Source organism: Artibeus jamaicensis, unplaced genomic scaffold, assembly GCF_021234435.1.
Source record: "Artibeus jamaicensis isolate MK-2021 breed Jamaican fruit bat unplaced genomic scaffold, CSHL_Jam_final scaffold_1689, whole genome shotgun sequence".
NCBI classification, from domain to species: Eukaryota; Metazoa; Chordata; class Mammalia; order Chiroptera; family Phyllostomidae; genus Artibeus; species Artibeus jamaicensis.
Genome location: NW_026522029.1, coordinates 6,007,264 through 6,029,656, shown reverse-complemented (window position 1 = coordinate 6,029,656; position 22,393 = coordinate 6,007,264). Strand labels below are relative to the sequence as shown.

General features: G+C 35.5%; 1 protein-coding gene across 4 annotated transcripts in view; it reads right to left on the bottom strand.

Annotated features, from left to right (window-relative positions):
• ST7L (suppression of tumorigenicity 7 like) overlaps positions 1-22,393 on the bottom strand; it is a 69,096-nt gene that overhangs the window by 20,708 nt on the left and 25,995 nt on the right. For all 4 annotated transcript variants that reach the window (XM_037152508.2, XM_037152506.2, XM_037152505.2 and 1 more), the window contains 3 exons: positions 17,572-17,644; positions 16,642-16,744; positions 560-710 (listed from right to left, as the gene is read on the bottom strand). In XM_037152508.2, coding sequence (XP_037008403.1) covers positions 560-710; positions 16,642-16,744; positions 17,572-17,644 — 327 coding nt within the window. The remainder of the gene's footprint in view (positions 1-559; positions 711-16,641; positions 16,745-17,571; positions 17,645-22,393) is intronic.

Here is a 22,393-nt window from a genome sequence, read left to right as displayed (position 1 = left end):
GATAATGAAAAAGTTCTGGGGATGGATGCTGGTGATAGTTGTATAATAATGTGAATGTACTTAATGACACTGAACTGTCTACTTTAAAATGGTCAAAATGACAACTTGTATGTTATATGTACTTTACGACAATTAAAAAATTTTAAGAATAGAACTGATACTAGTTATGACCAAAGTAGTTTCATGTTATACACATCTGAAAATAAAACAAAATAGTCCAATTTAAAATATATTAGAATAGCACAACCACATTAAAAAGCTTATAAACCAAGGATTATTAGTTATCATTTTCTTTCCTTACAAATATGTAGTTTAAATGGACATATGGCAAAATACCATCAGTTTCTCATTCTCCTTTTCCTAAATGTGGCAGCAATATAAGCTCATTAAATATCTCTTCTACCAATAAACCAAGCATAACACCGCTGAGTTCACAATGAAACCAATCTGAACAGCAAATCCTTACAGAGACTCAGACAATCTCATTTAAAATTAAGACTGCCTGTGAGTGCAAGAATAGTCAGAGAGATCAGGGTTACATTTGGAAAAGAATACTCACTGCCTTCCCACGTGCACTGTAACAGATTAAGAGCGCCTTCTATCCGCTTCCAGTGCTGAAGATGAAAGAAAGCATAGGCAATTGCTTCACTGTCGCCCCGTTTCAGAATGTGTTCTGGAGGTAAAATTAGACTCTTCATCTCTAATAAATACTAAAACACACACACACACACACATAGACATATCACAGAAAAAAAAGAAAAATTAAATTGTGTTAAATTCAAACATCCACAAAAATGTAGATTCAAATTTTATGAAGCCACAAACATTAAACTAGTTGAAATGACTTTCAAGATCCTATTGATAAATGTGTATAAAATGCTTTCTATGCAAATTCCAAGGGCAAGAATATTTCTATAGGTAACAATATGGTGATAAGTGGCTTATATCTAAACTGGCTAAACACAAAATGGAAACTCAAGCTGAAGTAATATGTGAGAGCAAACATTTATTTTTCCGAAAACTAATTAAGTGTAAAATTATAGAATTTCATTTTGTAACAACACTTTGTGGCAACATTCAATTATTTTTTTCCTTCCCATTGACAAGGGATGGAACTTAATTGTGAAGAAGTTTAATTAAATTAATATTTATGGAGAGCAAAACACTTGCTTGTTATATAATACCAAAAACACTTTTTTGGGGAACTTTATAATGCAGTGAGAAAAATGGAGTTCTTAAATTAATAATTATAACCAGACTGTTATACCTATTAGAGGTATATCAGTGCATATAGGGATAGGAAGTACTAAAGTTTTAATTTAATTTTTTATAATAGCTTTATTGAGATATAATTTACATACTTCACAATTCACCCACTCACAATACACGAGTCAATGGTTTTCAGTATATTCACAGACATGGGCAACCATCAGCACAGCCATCTGAGAGCATTCCATCGCCTCGGAAGGAAACCCCTGCACTCTTCAGTTATCACCCCCTGCTCCACCATTCCCCCTAAGCCCTAGGCAACCAGTGATCTGCTTCCTGCCTCTATAGATTTGCCTACTCTGGATATTTCACACAAACGGAATCGCATAATAGATGGTCTTTTGTAGCTGGTTTCTTTCACTTAGCAAACTGTTTTCAAGGCATATCCACGTTGCAGCACGTATCTGTGCCTCGTTCCTCTTCGTGGCTGAATAATATTCCATTGTATGCATGTAACACATTAGTTTACCCAGTTATCATTTGATGGCTATTTGAATAATGCTGCAAAAATATCCATGTGCCAGTATTTATGTGAACATTTGTTTTCATCTCTCTTGGTTGTATACCTGGAGTGGAGCTGCTGGGTCATATGGTAACTCTACGTTTAGGAGGTATTAATTCTGCTTAAGGGGCTGAAAATAAACCTCTCGATGGAATTTGGGATTTGAGCTGATATACAGAGATGGATGGAATGTGGATGAGCGGATTGGGGGTGGGTGGAGGAAAGAACAAGAGGACATATTCAAAGTACAGGGACAACATGAACAAAGGCACTGAGCCAAGAGAACAAGATGCATTTAAGGGATTAGTGGGTGTGCTTGTTAAAGAAACTATAGCCTATCAATTCTTACTCACAGATGAAATTAAATTCTGTCTTAAATTCTTCAAGAAAATACTTGCCTTAATATTAAAATCCATAACAAAAACAGTGTAGTCACACTTACCACACTAATTAAATGTACTAATTACATGAAGATGCAAAGTTAATCACTTGTACATCATCTTTACTATTAAAGTACCCAACTTAAAAAAAATCTTTTAAAAATTGTATTTAGCTGAATATTTCCTGCAAACACTTCCCCTACTAAAATAAGTTTGAAATGACCTCTTTGGTTCTAAATGATGTGATACCAAATTATGTGTCATACGATCCAAACCACATTAACTTGTTATAGAATATAAAAAGAGAAACATCCCAGAGGTGTCTCAAAAGATATATTTTCACATTTCAAATTCTAAATTCCTCAGATTGTTACACAAACTGAGATAAACCACATAAATTAAATAGTTGAATTTGTAAAACTGCTACAAGCAGGAAGAATCTTAAAAACAAAAGACGTGCAGTGGTTTCAGTATTTAAGCCTTAGGTGATTAATCAATACGTATGGACATATCATATTATTATACGTAAAATCGTTGTTCTTATGAAATGTGTCTTTCCAGCATGTACTGACCTTAACACCCACCTTTGACGACTCTTACTCCTACACCTCAATAAAGCTAAAGTTTAGGAAAAAAGAATTAATGTTAGTCTTCATGTTTCTGGCTCTCTCCTCAAAGTGTAAGAATGCAATCTGCTCATCAATTTATTTTAGCAGATGTCACAAGCTATGAGATTATTTACTAATCCAGTTTGGGGACTTAACATTTCCCATTCAGTTTCTTAAAGGAATGCAGCAGAGGTTGTGTCCTGGTCAAGCAAAGCCCATTTGCTGCCTGGTTGGGTTTTCTCCCCTCAGTGCCTTGGGCCTATATTCAGGAGGGTCATATTCTTTCTAATCCTCTCTAATCCTTGCCCATTTTTTAAAACACAGTAAAAGATCACTCGCACCAGGCAGCTGTGGGAAAATGGACTCAAATAGCTGACCTCTGACATGACTCCTTATGTTCCTTGCAAGTGCATGAAGAGCTTCTTCAGTAGGAAGCAAAGAAAATGCAGCCATCGCAGTGAAATCTCCATCACCAGAAAGAGTCCCTCAGTTTCAGAAGAAAGCTTTTTAACATTTAAACCAACTCATTTCTATTAAAATTCTGCCTCACCTTACAGATAGGGAAGACAAAATATACCAAATTCTTTTCAATGAGTTTTAGAACCAGAAAGCTTTAAACTAGTTTGTAGCCACTTAGCAAATGCTAAGCAAAGATATTCAGTTAACAACTATTCAAAAGAACTTACAGAAAATGTCAACTTAATATGTCAAGAAAATAACTTTTTGAATAGCAAGTATACATATATATTTTTCATTGTTTAATAAACTGTGACAATTCAGATAGTAATCAGACAAACATGGCACACTTATTAGGAAATGATACTTCAGGAGTTTATATGTAAAAATCTTTGTTATTTAATCATTAATAAATCTTCCTGCCCTGGCTGGTGTAGCTCAGTGGATTGAGCGCGGGCCAATGAACCAGAGTATAGTGGTTTGATTCCCAGTCAGGGCACATGCCTAGATTGCAGGCCAGTTCCCAGCAGGGGATGCACGAGAGGCAACCATACATTGATATTTCTCCCTCTCTCTTTCCCTTCCCCTCTAAAGATAAATAAATAAAATGTTTATAAATCAATCAATCAATCTTCCTTAGGCCACCTTAATATTTTATTATCATGTCTTACCTACCACCAAATGTCCTTTCCAAAATGATTTTAAAACAATGCAAATCTTATTTTTCAGTTTCTAATAAAGCACTAAAATAAAATTTCACTCTCAAAATATAGGAAAAATGTTCAGTTTGAGGAAATGTATTTAAAGAAGGTTATTATAGGTAATTGTGACTTATTTTATCATATTCACAAACTGCTATGCAAGAATTTCTGCTCCCCAGCATACGCTGTAAGTTGTTAGCACACAATGGAAACGATATCCTTCATATTCTACTGCCGCACCTAGCACATTATACTACCCAGAGCAGGCACTAAAGTACTTCAAACTGGCCTGATCTGATGTATATAGCTAACTTGTCTCCAAACTCATACTTCTATTTCAGTTTCTACTTAAAGATGATTTCTAAATCTCTGTGCAAACTAAAAACAAAACGAAACAAAATAAAGTCTGCTACCCAGACTTCACTTTTCTATGAAGAAGAATATGAAAGGTCGAAAACTAGGGTGGTTGGTTTTGTTTTGTCTTTTTTTTCCTGCTTACAAAAATGCAAACACTGCAGAGTTACATAGTAGAAAATAATATATTACAAGATTAGAGAATAAAAGAATAAAGGAAATAAAGATAATCTGATTTATATTTTTTGATATTTCCTTATGTATAACATACCAACTCTTTTCCTTAAAAATAGGATCAAACTGTCATGCAACTAACTTTTTACTTCACAATACATCTTAGGAATAGATTTTTTCCTGTCTCTAACAGGAAAAATAGGTCTAACACACCATTTTTAATGGTTGCATAGTATTCCATTAAATGTTGAGTTATTTTATAAGCTGAGAAGTGAGGTCATGCTGGAAGTTTACTACCATCCTTAAAAGGTCAAAGATGATATAATTAAGCAAAACTCATAAAAACAGTAAAATAAATGGGACACAAAATTTTATATGTAAAAGTTATAAAGAAAAGTAAAATAGTAAAAATAGTCAAAACTCATAAAAGCGAGTAAAACAGCTTAAAAGTTGGTAAAAATAATGGGGTCCAAAATTTTACCTTCTCTAATTTAGACAGGCCTTTATTGCAATGCGGATCAAAACTAAAGACATGTCTATTTACCAAACACTCACTGAATGCCTGTTTTGTGCTAGGCAGAGTATCAGACATAAAATGATGAGTAAGCCAACAGCTCTTTTTAAAAGGCTTACAGGAAACGAAAGGAAGGACATACAAACAGACAAAAAAAAATATGATTAAGGTACTGAAGGAACAGGGAAGAGAGAGCCATTCCCTATGCTTGGGAAAAGTGGAAAACACACTTTTAAAGGAGGCAACAGATGATCAGGGTCTTGAAGAAGGAGCAGAAACTTGACGGGTACAGAAGAGATTGGGCATATGTACAAAGGTAGGGAGACATGATGAGCTGGGACCAATTCAGGATGCAGTAGTGCTGGAGATAAGGAACAAAGCAGATGTGGCAATGAGTAAGGCTGGAGACAGACACTGGGCCCAGACAGGGAAGGGCTTCCATATGTGCAATATTAAGGGATTGATCCTTATCTCACAGGCCACAGGGAACAAGCAGAGCTATTTTAGCAGGATAAGATTTGCTGTTTAGGCAGATAACTCTGGCAATGACCAGAGTGGAGAGTGGTTGATGGCAGAGAGACCAGTGAGGAATCTGTTTTAATAGTCCAAGCAAGAGACAGTAAACACATCTATATGTTTAGAAATGCATTGAAAATGTCTGGCAATAGCCCTGACTGTGTGGCTTAGTCAGTTGGGTGGTGCCGCACAAAGTGAAAGGTCACTGGTTCTATTCAGGTCAGGGCACATGCCTGGGTTGCGGGTTTGGTCCCTGGTCATACAAGAAGCAACCAATCAATGTTTCTCTCTCACATCACTGTTTCTCTCCCTCTCTTTCTCCCTCCCTTCCCCTGTCTCTAAAATAAAAACAAAAATAAATATTTTTTTAAAAAAAGAAAGAAAATGTCTGACAATAACTAAACCAAACAGAAATGGTGGTTACTTTAGAGGAGTAGAACTGGGAGTGAAAAAACAGGGGAATTTTTACTTTACGAACTTCTGAGGGGTCTGAATTTTTTGTAAAAAGTATGCATTACTTTTATAATAACAACAATAATTTTTAAAAGACTGTGCAGTGGAGGTGCATGATGGTGACAGCAGGGTGGAGACAATGGCTAGGTCTGGAAGGCATTTCAAAGGCTACAATACAAGTTGGTAACTTGGGAAGGGCAGAGGTAAAGGTTAATGAGGAGAAGAGGGTGATGAAGCCATACATCAGAGTATCTAAGTAAGGAAAGATAGGCATGTTGAAGAAGAGAACTAAATTTTTAAAAATTCAGTTTGAGACACATTAAAGTGTCTGAAGTACCTATTAGATATCCAGATAAAATTTCCATAACTAGATGGGAATGGAGTCTATTGATGAGGTAGCCAGAGTTAAGAGATACAGATTTGGAGATTATCAATAAACAAAACACAGTTGAAGATATAAACCCAGGCTGGTTCCCAAGCTGTGCTATAGGACCTTCCAGGTCACCTCCAAATCACCTTAGCGTTACATCTGGAATAAGTCGGGAATTGCTTGGGACAGTTTTAACCGGCATTAAACTATGAGCAATATGCTCAAATAATTAACTCATGCCTCTTGCTTTTCACTAAAATTATAAAAATTAAAGCTACTTTGGGAGCTATAGTTAAAAAAACATAATGATGTATGGTCTGATGATCTCTTTTATGACTCTAAAACCATACCTATGCTTATACTCAAATTCACTTTAATTTTGAATTGCTTTGATCTTTATCATTTATCTGTAGATTACTTTGTTTCTACTACTTTGTAAATCTTACAACCACTTTTGACCAAAAGCAATATAATTCTGACCTGAAGTAATGATAATGCTTTATAATCTTCCTCTTAAAAGCAGAGGTTAAAGAAAAATCTCTCTGAAGGCATCTGAAATTAAGGTACTTTGCTCTTGATCAGTCATGCACACCAAAAACCAATTTATCTCTGCAATTAGTTTTCTCAGTGCACATTCTATGAGATTGGACAGGCAGGCCGAACGTAAAAACGTCCACATGGGTGTGTATTATGGGGGAGACTAAGGATGGTTCCTGCAAAGAAAGAAAATAAATGCTCTATGAATAAACTGAAAGAAAGCACGATACTCCCTAACAGCCTCGGGAGCAAAGGGAACGGGATCTGATGTTGAAAGGAATGGGAAGGGCCCCTGGAGGGGCCGCCTGCCACAGGGAAGCTCCTGTCCACAGCATCCTAGAGAGCAGCACCTCAAGATCAGTGTTTCTCTTCTCAGCTCTTCCACCTTCTCACAGTTCAGCCTCGCCGTGCTCCACGTTTGGGTCACAGATTATAGTGCCACTTCAGTGTCACTCAGAATCTCAACAGAGTGCCTGATTCCCTCTTACCTTTTAAATATGCTGCTCTACTATAGGGAGTTTGGCCAATGAAATGTAAGCCTGCTACTAAAGAACTAGTGTCTTCTATGGTGAATGGGACAAGTATCATCTTATGGGCTTCAATTTCTGATCAGCCAGACATACAGAGTGTCATACTAAGAACAATTACATCTACAGTAGATCACTAACATTCATGGATTTAATATTTTCAATTTCAATCATCTGTGGTATCTCTAAACATTCTTGATTTATAAAAGCCATCATTTTGCTGGGGCATGAATTTGAATTGTGTACCCTCAGGCTTGTGTACATGTGTGAGTAACTGACCTAATGAATGACCCTACCTGACTCTACAGCATCCATATCTCAGCAAGGTTCAGGACTGTCCTCGTGTTTGCATTTCATGGGTGAGGTTACATATTACAATGGTATTTTTAACTATGGAGATTCATAGTGGTTTTGGACCATATTAATCAAGAATCTCAGTCCTAGCTGGTGTGGCTCAGTTGGCCTGTGAACCAAAGGGTCACTGGTTCAATTCCCAGTCAGGGCACATGCCTAGGTTGCAGGCCAGGTCCCTAGGAGGCAACCACACATTGATGTTTCCCATCCTCTCTTTCTCCTTTCCTTCCCATCTCTAAAAATAAAGAAATAAAGTATTTTTTATAATAAGAATATCAGCGGCCTATTGTAATAAAAATGTTAAAGAATACCTTCTATAATAGACGACAAATTTTTAAAATGTACAAAGAACCTGAATAGACATTTATCCAAAGAAGATACACAAATGGACAACAAGCACATTAAAAGATGTTCAGCATCGTTAGTCATTAAGGAAATGCAAACCAAAACCACAATGAGACACCTCTTCATCCTTGCTAAGATAACTGTAATCAAAAGACAGACAATAGCAAGTGTTGACACAAATGCACAGAAATTGGAGCCCTTCCTCACACATTGCTGGTGGGAATGTAAAATAGCATAGCACTTTGGAAAACAGTTTGGCAGTCTCTCAAAAAGTTTAACATATAATTACCATATGATCTGTCAGTTCCGCTTCTAGGTATATATTCAAGAAAAGTGAAACCATGTGTTCACATAAAGACTTGGACATCAATATTCACATCAGTGTTATTCACAATAGTCAAACAGTGAAACCAACCCAAATGTCCATCAATTGCTGAATGGAAAAATAAAATGTGGAATATTCATATAATGGAATATTATTCAGACATAAAAAGAAATGAAGTATTGATACATGCTACATTATACTAAATGGAAGAAGTCAGACACAAAAGGCCACATATTGTGTGATTCCGAATCTACAGAGACAGAAAATAGATTAGTGGTTGCCAAGGATTAGGGGAGGAAGGAATGGAGAGTGACTGCTAATAGGCACAGAGTTTCTTTTTAGGGTAATAAAAATGTTCTAGAATTAGGTAGTGGTGATGATTGTATAACCTGGTGAATATACTAAAGACCTCTGAAATGAGTACTTTAAATGGGAACATTTTGTGATATGTGCATTGTCTCAATTAAAAAAAAAGAATATCTTCTATAAAACTCCTCGATGGTTGATAATAAAGAACATGAGACATTAAAATGACTGAAACGGGATGCTTTGGAATAATTAAAAGGTATAACACATTTCTACTATAAAATTTTAAAATCTAACAATTTCTATGGTAGCTGAAGGATGCACAATCTTTTTCTTGTTTGGTGACTAAAAAAAATATTTGTTGAACCAAAGCCATAGTTAGGTAATGAAGAGCAAGTCAAAAACCATGAAAACACACTGTTCTAATTTTTAACTATTACTATTATAGTTACTGTACACTGAAATTCATTCAGTTGATTAGAAAAAATCTGTACAGGCAATCAATATTAATGAAATATCTAAAGCAAATTCATAGCCTGAAGAGATTTATGTGATCTTTCTCTGTTGCACCTCTAATAGTTTCCAGCTTTAACAAGTTGCATAGCCCTAGACCTACAGCCATTTCTGCTGTAGTTACGTGGAAAGTTGCCAAAAAATGTTTTCTGCTAAAACAGTTTTATCCTTTGTCATCTCACTGGTAAGATTCATATAATGTTTGATAAATTTGCATAATAAATTTGTAAGATTAAAAGAAGGTTTCATATACATATATTTAAATGTCACTGTTCATTAGGTTAAATAAGTTAAGACCCACAGCTGAAGTCTGAGGAAGACAACCCCCGAAGCCCCTTTTGTTTGCTTTGCTGTAGCTGGGCGTCAGGAATAGAGAACATAACAGAAGAGAGAGAGAACCTTTACATACTTCATCACTTGTAAAACCCTAACAAACATAGACAGCCACAAATTCCAGAGCTCTTGCAGTTCATATAACACTAATGTTATTTAAGTGGGATATTATCCAAACCTTAATCATTATCCTGTTTGATAACAGCCAGCTTAAACAATCATGTAAAGTTATAGCGCCATTCTACTTAGCTGAATATTTTAAAAGAGTTGAATGGTCAACTGGTTGTGACATACAGTCGAGGGGAAAATAGGTAAATTTCTATGTATAAATAAAAATGATTTAAAATGTTCAAGTATATACACATTATATACTTTAAAAATATGCAATTAAAGTATATATAAAGGTTTTATTGAAGTATACTTTACATATCATAGAATTTACCATTGTAAGTATACAGCTCAGTGATTTTTAGTAAATTTATACAGCTATGCAACCATCACCACGAAAGTTGCCTTGCTCCAGTCTGCAGTCAGCACCCACCGCCCATGCCAGGGAACCACTGATCTGCTTTTTGTGTCTGTGGTTTTACCTGTTCTACAAATTGCACATAAAGAGAATTATACAATATGTTGTCTTTTGTGTCTGGTTTCTCTCACTTTACATAAAGTATTTGAGGTTCACCTATTTTGTTGTACGTACTTATATTTTGTTCCTTTTTAATGCTAAGAAGTGTTCCATTTGATGGATGTACCACAATTCATTTATTCATTCATCTGTCTTTGAATTGTTCCAAGTTTTTGCTCTTGCAAACAATGATACGAACAACTGCATAAAAGTCTTTGTATGAAAATACGTTTTCATTGCTGTTGCATAGATACCTAGGAATGGCATTGATGGGTCATATAATAAGTATATATGTTTAATTGCGGAACTATTTTCCAAAGTAGGTAAACTATTTTACCAGCACAGCAACGATGTATGAAGTTTCTCCGCATTCCTGCCAATACTTGGTATTGTCAGTCTTTGTGAGTACGGGCATTCTAGTGGGTATAAAATATATTATATTGTGGTTTTAATTCGTATTTCTCAATGACTACTAATGCTGAGTATCTTTTAATGTGCCTATTAGCTACTCATGTATTTTCTTTGATAAAGTAACTATTTATATTCTTTGCCCATGTTTTAATTTATTCATTTGTCCTTTTATTATTAAGTTGTGATAGTTCTCTATATGTTCTCAATACAAGTCCTTTAGCAGATATATGACTTGCAAATATTTTCTCCTAGTCTTTGGCTTACCTTCCCATTTTCTTAATGTCTCTTGAAGAAAAAATGTTTTAAAAAGTCAAATTTATCAACTTTTTTCTGTTATGGATTGTGCTTTTGGAAAAATTTTTGCCTAACCCAAGGCACAAAGATTTTCTTTGGTTTCCTTTTAGAAGTTTTAGAATTTTACCTCTTACATTTAGATCTATGATCCATTTTTAGTTCATTTTTGTATATGGTGTGAGAAAAGGGGTCTGCATTTTTTTTATCCTTACCCAAGGACATGTTTTTATTGATTTGAGAGAGAGAGAAAAGGAGGAGAGAGAGAGAGAAAGAGAGACATGGATGTGAGAACCATCTATCAGATGCTTCCTATATATACCCTGACCAGGGATGGAACCTGCAACCTAGGTATGTTCCCTGACTTGGGATCAAACCTGCTACCTTTTGCTGCACAGGATAACACGCCAACCAACTAAGCTACCTGGCCAGGGTTGGGTGTTTTGTTTTTGTTTTTAATATATAAACACCTAATTGTTTAAGCACCATTTGTTGATAAAACTGTCCTTTCCCCACTAAACACTGAATTGTCTTGAAACACTTGTTGAAAATCAGCTGGCCATAATGATGAGTTTATTTCAGGACTCTCTATTGTCTTTCATTGACCTATATTTCAATCTTCACATCAATATTATACTACCTTAATGTCTTTTTTTAAAGTTTTAAAATGTCTTAAAATTGGATAGTACAAAACCAATCCTAACTTTGTTCTTCTTTCTGAAAATTGTTTTGGCTATTTCATATATATATTCTTTGCATTTCTATATAAATTTTAGGATGAGCTGGTCAATTTCTACAAGTAAACCTGTTAGGATTTTACTAGGAATTGCATGGAATCTATAGATCAATTAGAGGAAAATTGTGATCTTAACACTATTAAGTCTCCTGATTCATAAGCATCGCATATACCTTCCATTTATTTAGGTTTTCTTTCATTTCTCTCGGAATTGTTTAGTAGTATTTCTGTGTGTATGTGTGTATGTGTTTTGAAAATAGTATCCCTAAAAGCATCATAGATTATCTAGAGCATATTTAATCTGTAAATTAGTATATATAACCTATTCAAAAATTTATTTTTGTAATTAGGGCAACACCTAGAATTTCTACTGCCCTCTCCCACTCATGGGACACCAGCAGTAGTTTTAAAAAATCCAATTCATATCATCAAAATTATTACTGCTGAGAATATATTTTGCACAAGACGGTTTCTGAGGCAGGAAAGAAGTCCATAGCCATAGGAAGGAGTTCGTATTTCCTTATTTTGCATGTGAACTAAATAAAAGTTTTAGATATCTCAGTGGTATATTTAATTTGAATGGTTATGACTAAGAACTGCTGCTCATCTTCTCACACAAGGAACAGATTTCCACCCCATCCAGGGTAATAACAGTAACAATCACTTCTGTAATGCTTACTGTATGTTAGGTACCCTTCTAAGCACTTTAAAGAACTGAAGTCATTTAATCTTAATAACAACTCTGAGAGGAAGGGAATATTATCCCTATTTTACACAAGGAGAAACTCAAGTCCAGAGAAGTAACTTGTCCATGGTCATACAGCTGGTTAAGTAGTGGAGCCAGAACACAAACCTAGGCAGTCTAGTTTGCAGAATTCATTCTCCTAACTACTCTGAAGACTAAAAGAGCAGAGCATTTCATATGAAAGTATTTTCAGACCTCAGCTTGCAGTAATGGAAGACTGGCTAATTCAGATCAATCTTCCCAGACAACTAGAAAGGCTGAACAAAATATTTTTAAATTCTAATCAAATACATCACAGTTAATAAAGGGTGAGGAATTACCAGGCCACAGTGCAAAGAAGGCTGAGATCAGAATAGTAAGCCACATTTGGGGCTTCTTTTTTTGTAGTGACACTTGCTGATTCTGGACAAGATGGCTAAAAGGCAGGTCAGCCTTTTTGCTAGTTTCATAAGACCAGAGGAACAAAAGTTGAGTTCAAGGCTGTCAGGAGTGAGTGTCTCAGCAAAACTCTCTGGATTGGATTCAGATCCTCAAAAGCTGCCTCCCAGGAATAAGGGTGAACCAGAAATATAGCAAAACTTCCATTACTCCAAGAATATCCAGGGTCTTATTTTTGCGGTAGATAGCAATGGGCATGAAAGAATTCAGGAAGGAGCCTAAGAGCTGCAGTAAGTGTTTCAGGAAGGTCAGTTGTGAGATGCAGTGTTGCTGCTTTTTGCAAACAGACAGGATTTGCCAAAAACTATGGCCATCAATAAGATAAAGGACAAATTAGGTCTTCAACCTCTCAGTAACAGAACATGGTATGTTCAAGCCACTTGTGCTACACAAGGAGCTGGTCTGTGTGAGGGACCTGCCTGGCTGTTAGATGAGCTTTCAAAATATTAAATGAAACCAGGTGTCTAACCAAGGACATGTTTGACAGAAGTGGTCTAGGTGTGTTACAACAAAATTAGTTTACATCTTGGTTATTGAACAGTATCTGGGACTGGTTTAGGCAGAAGATTACATCGTTTAAACTTACTTTTTTGCCAATTATTGTTTACCAAGTATAATGTTTCACCTTAACAATATGTTTGGTTTTAAAGAACTCTCCTTAACTTGGTGGTGGGGGGAAGGGTCCTCTTTTAATTTTATTTCTCTTAAGTCTAAATGCCTGGACTTAGCTATTGTGACATCTTTAAATAAATTTGTTTTGAATGTTTTTTTGAGCCCATAACAAATAATGTTTTAAAGTTATGCCCTTGCTGCCCTGGCTGGTGTGGCTCAGTAGATTGAGCACCAGCCTGGGAACTGAAAGGCTGCTGGTTCAATTTCCCATGAGGGGACATGCCAGGTCCCCAGTTGGAGGTGTGCAAGTGGCAACTGACTGATGTATCTCTTGCACACTGATTATTTCTGTCCCTCCATTTCACCCTCTCCTCTCCTCTCTGAAAGTTAATTTTTAAAATCTTTTTTAAAAGTTATTCCCTTGCTACTTTATTGACACCTTTATCATCCCTGGGACAGTCTGTTGATTAAAAAAACATGTAGCATTCCATTTGTGTTTCTTTTTCTGTCTTGCCAAAAAGATCTTCTAACACTGCTTGTACCAGCCAGGGAAATGTTCCAAAACACTACTAGGATCTCTTGCACTAAGGGACTTTTTTTTCCTTCATTATTGACTCCTGACTTCCATCAGCCAAGCTTACCTTGGTGTGATTTGGGTTTGATAGCTAATTAGTTCTGTGCTGGTAGCAAAGAGTTCATACTGAGATTATTTTTAATACCCAACAAATTGTCTTTCTTTATATAGTATGTCTTTAATGTTTCAGGTTGCTCTGGTATTAGCTTGGTTCTTTGATGCTTATGTTTTATTGCTTATTGGTGAGCATATCTACATTAATAGTTTTTTGTTTTTAAAGATTTTATTTATTATTTTTAGAGAGAGGGGAAGGGAAGAAGAAAGAGAAGGAGGAAAACATCAATGTGTGGTTGCCTCTTGCACGCTCCCTATTGGGTAGCTAGCCTGCAACCCAGGCATGTGCCCTGACTGGGAATCGAACTGATGACCCTTTGGTTCACAGGCCTGAGTTCAATCCATGGTGCTACACCAGCCAGGGCAATCATTAAGTTTTTAAAAAACTCATCAAACTCAAATGAATAAGTTTTCTTCATAACCCATTTGTAATTATTCCTAATAAAATGACAAAATATGTTTAAAAAGAAAATAGTTTGAACTAAATTATATAAAAATAGTGCTGTAGTATACAGTTAAATTGCGTTTAGAGAGAGGTTTATAGATTTAAGTAGATATATTAGTAAGGAGAAAGGCTGGATACTAATGAGTTAAATATCTATATAAGAAGATATAGGAACTAAAAAGTAATAAAATAGAGCCAGAGAAACTTGAAGGCAGGCCATAAAGAGCAGAGATGAATGGACCAGAAAACAAGCAGTAGAGAGGAAAAACAAAGCCAGGGCTCAGTTCTTTGCAATTAATAAAATGGACAGATCCCTGGGGAATCTGATCAAAGAAAATAATAGATAGCCAGTGTTAGAAAGTAAAAAGTGGGCCCTGGCTAGTGTAGCTCAGTGGATTGAGCACGGGCCTGTGAACCAAAAGATCAAGGTTCAATTCCCCATCAGAGCACATGCCTGGGTTGCAGGCCAGTTCCCAACAGGAGATGCACCAGAAGCAACCATACATTGATATTTCTCTCCTTCTCTTCTTCCCTTCCCTTCTAAAGATAAATAAATAAAATAAAATAAAAAAAAGAAATTCCTAACTGAAAAAAAATAAAAAAAATTTTAAAAGTAAAAAGTGGATATTATAACTAATCCCACAAACACTAACAAGGTAATTAAAAGGATTTTATGAAGTCTTTCTGCCAATAAATTTGAAAAATTTTATGAGATAAATTTCTAGAAGAATATAATTCACCGAAGCAACACAAGAAATAAGAAATTTAAATGATTATGGAATGGTTAAGGAAATTGAATTTGTAATTGAACTACTAAACTGAAGAAATAAAATTTGTAACAAGAATCCTTCTCCATCAGATGGCTTTGTCAGCAAATTCCACCAGTTGTTTAAGGCAGAAATAATTTTAATTTTACACAAGTTGTTCCAGAGAATAAAATAAAAGGAGCTCACTACTTGTTTTATGAAGCCAATAACAAAGGAAAAGTACAGAACAAAAATATAAGAAAAGAAGGAAGTGACCACAATGAATGTCGGAACAGTGGCTACCTCTGGACAAGAGGGAAGAAGCTGTGATTGGTACAGGGCAGTGAGCTGGGCCCCTGGGGGCTGGCAATGCAGTTGCTTGACCTCAGTGGTAGTTTCCACTCATTTGCTATAATAAACCATTAAGATGCACACTTCTGTTTTTTACACTTTGCTGTATATGCATTAAATTCATGACAAAAACTTTATCAATATTTAAATTTATGGGACCAGTGTCAATTAATAAGAGAATGGTATAAATATTTGTTGACCCTCATGCTTAGATTTCAGTTGTTTTCTAGGCTCTATCTTTACTCACTCTAAAAAATTTACAACTTCCATATCTTGATTATCTTAGAGATTAATCTAAATAGCTTCCAAATTCCATTAACATACATTAAACTGGAATCAACAGTTATAATTACATTTTTCTCATAAAGCCATCTATTCTTGAATATTCTATATGTCCTAATATGGAACATTGTTTTTAAAATGCAAAATTTAATCTTGGGTGATAACACAAAGATTAACCAAGAATCTGTATGTCTGGAAGGTGCATAATATAAAGACAAACAATATGGGTACAGTTTCATCTGAGACCAAAAAAACATCAACTCAGCAGTTTTTCTGGAAACTTCCACACCTGTTTCCTATCATTGATTATTTTAATCTATTTGTTTTCAGTCTTTGTCTACTCAGCCCTAGTTCAAAACCCAGGCATCTGTTTAGATGTAAACAGACTTCACTGTAATAGGAAATTTAATCTAGTAATCAGAAATATGAATGATCTTTTATTAGGGTCAAGTCATTTTATTTATTCTCTATAACCACAGTGGAAGGAACAGCCAATTGAACACATTTCAAATTCTATTTTGATGCAATTACAAAACCTATAGTGAACTACTACTGCTCCTACCCACCTTTCCAAATGCCTTTTAACATCTCCTTTAAGGTGAGTAATAAACTTCAAAATACAGTGGACTAAAACAATTCTGACTCAAATTATGGAGACCCAAACTTTGGTCTGGATACAGTCATCAATTTGATAAACTTAAATAAAGTAGCATTTTTATTATAAAATTTCTCACTTTTGGAACATGAGGATTAAATTCCACAGCTCTATGAATTGCTTCCACAGCATTCATTTCTGCTGTGCTTAACCCTCTTCTTGAGGCTGTTTCTGGAGAGAATCTGTAAGAAAACCACAAAAATGAAGAAACAAATATTAAAAAATATATGGTTGTAGATCATAATTTAGTCAAAGTTTTCTGGTGAAGCCAAATAACTATTAATCAAATTATAGCCTTTGGTCCAACATACCATAAAGAAAGTAGCATAAGAAATGGAAACCGTCAAAATTAGGTAATGAAAGACTTCAGATGTCCATTGAAGGCACACTTTAAAGATAATGAAATATAAAAGGCTACACAGGGATTTCTAGAGGATTTGACAAAATAGAAATACAGTCTTATAAAATTTTCATGAAAAGAAAACAGACTGTGAATACTCCATTCTAATTCATATCTAGAAGAGTAATCTAAGATGAAAGAATATAGTCGCCTTTTAGTTGGTTTCTGAATATGTTATCTGTGGAATGAAGTGAAATTTGTTAAAGGCAACCCAATTACAAAGAATACAGAATAATTCGGTGTTATCATCTCAGAACAGATAATATGAAACTTATTTCCCTACCACACATCTTATCATGATCATCATAGCTAGTATGTACTATATGCACTGTCTTATTCTTATTCTACAAATAAGGGAGAGACTCAAATTGATTAACTTGCCCAGGATACACACCTGGTATGCAGTGCACTTGAATTTGAGCCCAGGTTTACTTTAGCTCTAAAAACCTTGCTCTTTCCACTACACATAGTAAGAAACCACAGAACCCCATAAGTTTTATTGAGAAGGAAGTAGGAAGGAACACAAGCATTGTTTAAAGTCAGTGGAGAGAAAACATAACAGTGAGTTTAGCAGTCTTTCTAATTATTGTAGTTCCTATAACTGCTTACTTATCTGAAACAGTCCTTGTCTTCAATAGTGCTGCTGTATAACAGATTGTCGCTGACTTTGGAAGGCTTATATCTGTAATGATAATTTTCATTTTAAGTAAGAATAACAAAAATATCTAAAGACAATTTTTAATAAAAATAATTTCAAAGGACAAATTCAGCAGATATGACATAGTACTAAGAGCACACAGGCAGCCCTAGCTGGTGTAGCTCAGTGGATTGAGTGTGGGCCTGTGAACCAGAGTATTGTGGTTCGATTCCCAGTCAGGGCACATGCCTAGGTTGCAGGCCAGTTTCCAACGGGGGATACACGAGAGGAAACCATACATTGTTTCTCTCCCTTTCTCCTTCCCTTCCCCTCTAAAGACGGATGAATAAAATCTTTAAAAATAAATAAATAAATAAAAGCACGCAGGCATGTAGTTGTAGGACCTGAGCTTGAATCTTGAGTCTACTATTTTACTAACTATGCATCCTTGAACTAGTAGCAACATTGTTTTTAGCGTGAATGTTGTAAAGTTTAATACATGTAGTAAGTTGGAAAATGTTAGTGAAATGGGAGTGGGCTTTGTTTTTCTAGTAGGAACTCCTCTAACCTCTGTTTTCTCTTCTCGAAATAGAAAAACAGTACTTTTCTGGCAGAGATTAAATTTAATTATGTCTGTGAAAGCCCTTAGCACAACAGTGAAAAGTACTCAACAAGTATTTATAATAATCTACTTTCAACAACACTATTCAGGGAAAAGGCATCGTATAGTTAGAACTACTATGTAAAGACTCCACCCACTCACAAAGAAAAACTAAGATTAGAAAAAACAATAGGGGTATTTAACAGTAGCTAAATCCAGGTGATAGAATCATGGGTGGTTTTCATTTTTTCTTCTTTCTATAATTTTGTATTTTCTACATTTTCTTAAATGACAATTTGCTTAAAATTAAAAATTTAATCTGGAACTATAATAAAATTAATTATATAAATCTTTCCTAAAGGATGCTCAAAATAGCCCTGGCTGGTATAGCTCAGTGGATGAGGCACTGGCCTGCCAACTGAAAAGTCACCAGTTTGATTCCCAGGTGAAGGAAACCATCAACAAAACAAAAAGGCAACCAAGTGAATGGGAGAAGATATTTGCAAAGGATATCTCTGATAAGGGGTTAATACCCAAAATAAATAAAGACAATGTAACATTAAAAAATCCAATTAAAAAATGGGCAGAGGACCCGAATAGACATTTCTCCAAAGAGGACACACAGAGGGCCAACAAACACATAAAAAGATGCTCAACATCACTAATAATCAGCAAAATGCAAATCAAAACCACAACGAGATATCAGTTCACACCTGTCAGAATGACTATTTATTATCAAAAAGACGACAAAGAATGTGCTGGAGAGGACGCGGAACAAAAGGCACCCTCGCACACTGCTGGTGGGACTGTAAACTGGTTGAGCCATCACGGAAAACAGTATGACAGTTCCTCGGAAAATTAAAAGTGGGTCTGCATGTGACCCAGCAATCCCACTTCTGGGTATTTATTTGAAGAAATCAAAAACACAAATTCGAAAAGACATGCTCCCCTATGTTTGCTGCAACATTATTCACAAGAGCGAAGTATGGAAGCAACCTAAGTGTCCACTGATAGGCTAATGGGTAAAGAAGCTGTCATACATATACACACTGAAATACTACTCAGCCATAAAAAGGAATGAAATCTTGTCATTTACCACAACATGGATGAATCTACAGGGTATCATGCTAAGTGAAATAAGGCAGAGAAAGAAAAATACCATATGATTTCACTTATATGAAAAACAAAATAAATGAACAAACAAAAAAACAGAAACAAACCTATAGATACAGAGAACAAACTGACCATTGCCAGGTGGGAGGGGAATGAGCCAAAAAGGTGAAGGGGATTAACCAGTACAAACTGCTTGTTACAAAATTAGTCATGGAGATGTGAAATACAGCATAGCAAACATAGTCAGATGAGTACTAGCCTTATCATAGCTTCATAAGGAATATAAATGTCTAATCAACGTGTTACACACCTGAAACTAATTTAATACTGCATGTCAACTATAATTTTAAAGATAAATGAAAAAAATAATGCCCAAAATAATGTCATTAGGAGAGGAAGGCCACAGAATTCCCTTGAAGTTTTAGATTCTAGAGTTAAACTGGCAAACGGAGAACAAAAGAAGTAAATTGCTTTCAACTTCAGAATTCCAGAATGGTAAAAGCTGGGGACCCATAAAAATAACTGAAAATGCTGAGAAGCATATCAAAGTTGTTATTTTAATTTTATTTTTAATGAATCAGGTCCTATCTGATGTTTTGTATTTGGTTCCTAACCTTGTTCATCATAAGTATCATAAGCAGGCCTCACATCTGATAAGTTACATATGGAAAGGATTTTTCATAAATTTCTCCATGAGCCCACACTATTCTGAATCATTTCCTAAGAATTCCAGATGTTTAAAAGAAATAAACTTCTCTTTCCAAGTGTAACACATTTCAAACCTTCCTAGTCATGGGGATTCCCAAGCTCATGTGTAGAAACTTACAAATGGACAAGTGTAAATAAATGACTGATACATTCTCTTAGAGTGAAGATATCATCAGACACATCGTGCTGGTTAGGACCTGTTTAGCTTGGATTTAATAGCTGACCTCTCACTCAGAATGAGGAGAAAGGCTGTCTCATAAAAATTCTCCCAACTCTCTTTGTGTTAAATTTGCCCTGTTATAGCATAATAATAAAAATAGCCAATATATTGACTTCTTACTATGGAAAGACTGGTAAACAAAGAAATGGAATACCTGAATTTAAGTTCAGGCTTGCCACTTCCTGGCTGGAAGACCTTACCCAGTTACTTAATCGTCTTCAACTCCAGTTTCCTTACCTACTAACTGGAGATAGTAAAAATCTTGTCCCACGGCTCACAAGATTATTGTAAATATCAGACAAGATAAATTATACTTTGTAACTCAAAAGCATTGTAAAATGTTATTCTGAATTACTCTTCTACATCTGCCAAGCAACTTCTGTTAGCCTTCCCTGACACTCCAGAACAAATGAGGTACCATCCTGCGTGCACAGCACGCCATGCTTTTCCCATTATCTCCCCCAACGCACCACGCTTCAGCACAACTTCTATTCATCTGTGTGTCTGCTCCACTAAACCGCAGATCCTAAGGGAGTTAAGTCCAAGTCTTTTGTTCACACTGTGTGCCAAGTGCCTCACTCATATCAGGCGCTCAGTAAACAAATCTTGACAGAAGAAAAGTTCCTCCTTGCAGGCTTTTGCTTCCAAAATTCCTGATAATGAAGATTCTTTTAAAAAATTATTTATTAAATTTATTGGAGTGACACTGGCTAATAAAATCATATAGGTTTCAAGTGTACAACTCTATGATACATCATATGTATGTTACACTGTGTGTTTATCACCGTCAACCTCCTTCCATCACCATGTATTTGATCCTCTTTATCCTTTACTGCCTCCCTCCAGCCCCCTTCCCCCGGCAACCACCATACTATTGTCCTTGTCTGTGATTTTTGTGTTTGTCTTGCTTGTTCATTTGTTACTTTCAGTTTTATATCCCACATATGAGTAAAATCATATGGTTCTTGATTTTTTCCATCTATTTCATTTACTAAGATATTTTCAAGAGATTTAGAAGATTCTTTTTAAAAAATCTTTGTATTAGTTTCAGCATAGTGGTTAGACAATCACATACTTTACAAAGTGTTTCCCCCAATATTTCCAATACCCATTTGCCAGCATACACAGTTATTACAATTTAATTGACTACATTTCCTCTGCTGTACTTTACATCCTCATGACCATTTTGTGCAGTAGTACCAATTCGTACTTTTTTAAAAAGATTTTATTTATTTATTTTTAGAGACAGGAAAAGGGAGGAAGAAAAAGAGGGAGAGAATCATTGATCAGTTGCCTCTCACATGTTCCCAACTGGGGACCTGGCCCACAACTCAGTCATGTGCCCTAATTGGGAATAGAACTGGCAAACCTTTGGTTCTCAGGCCAGCACTCAGTGCTGAGCCACACCAGCCAGGGCCTGATTTGTACTTGTTAATCCCTTCATCTTTTTCACCCAGTCCCCCAACATTCTTCCCCTCAGACAAACCATCAATCTGTTTTGTATATCTGAGTCAGTTTCAATTTTGTTGATTTACTTTGTTTTTTAGATTCCACATATAAGTGAAATCATATGGTGTTTGTCTTTTCTGACTTCCCTTAACATAATATCATCTAGGTCCATCTGTACTGTCACAAATGGGAAGATTTCATTCTTTTTTAGAGTAGAGTAATAGTCCATTGTATATACTTGTCTGTACCACAGCTTTTTTTTATCCACTCATCTATTGATCGGCACTTGGGTTGCTTCCATATCTTGGCTATTATAAATAATGCTGCAATGAATACACAGGGATGCATATATTCTTTCAAATTGTATTTTGATTTCTTTTGATATATACCCAAAAGTAGAATCCCTGGGTCATAAGGAATTCCGATTTTTAATTTTTTGAGAAACCTCCATACTGTTTTCCACAGGAGCTGCACCAGTCTGCATTCCCACCAACAGTGCAGATGGGTTCCCTTTTCTCCACATCCTCACTAACACTTTTTGCTTGTTGATTTGTTGATGATAGCCATTCTGACAGATGTGAGGTGGTATCTCATTGTGGTTTTAATTTGCATCCCTTAGAAGATTCTTAACAGCCATCTGTACCCATGGATTCCAAATATTGACTGGTAAGAATGATAAGAGAAAATCACAGAAATACTAGAA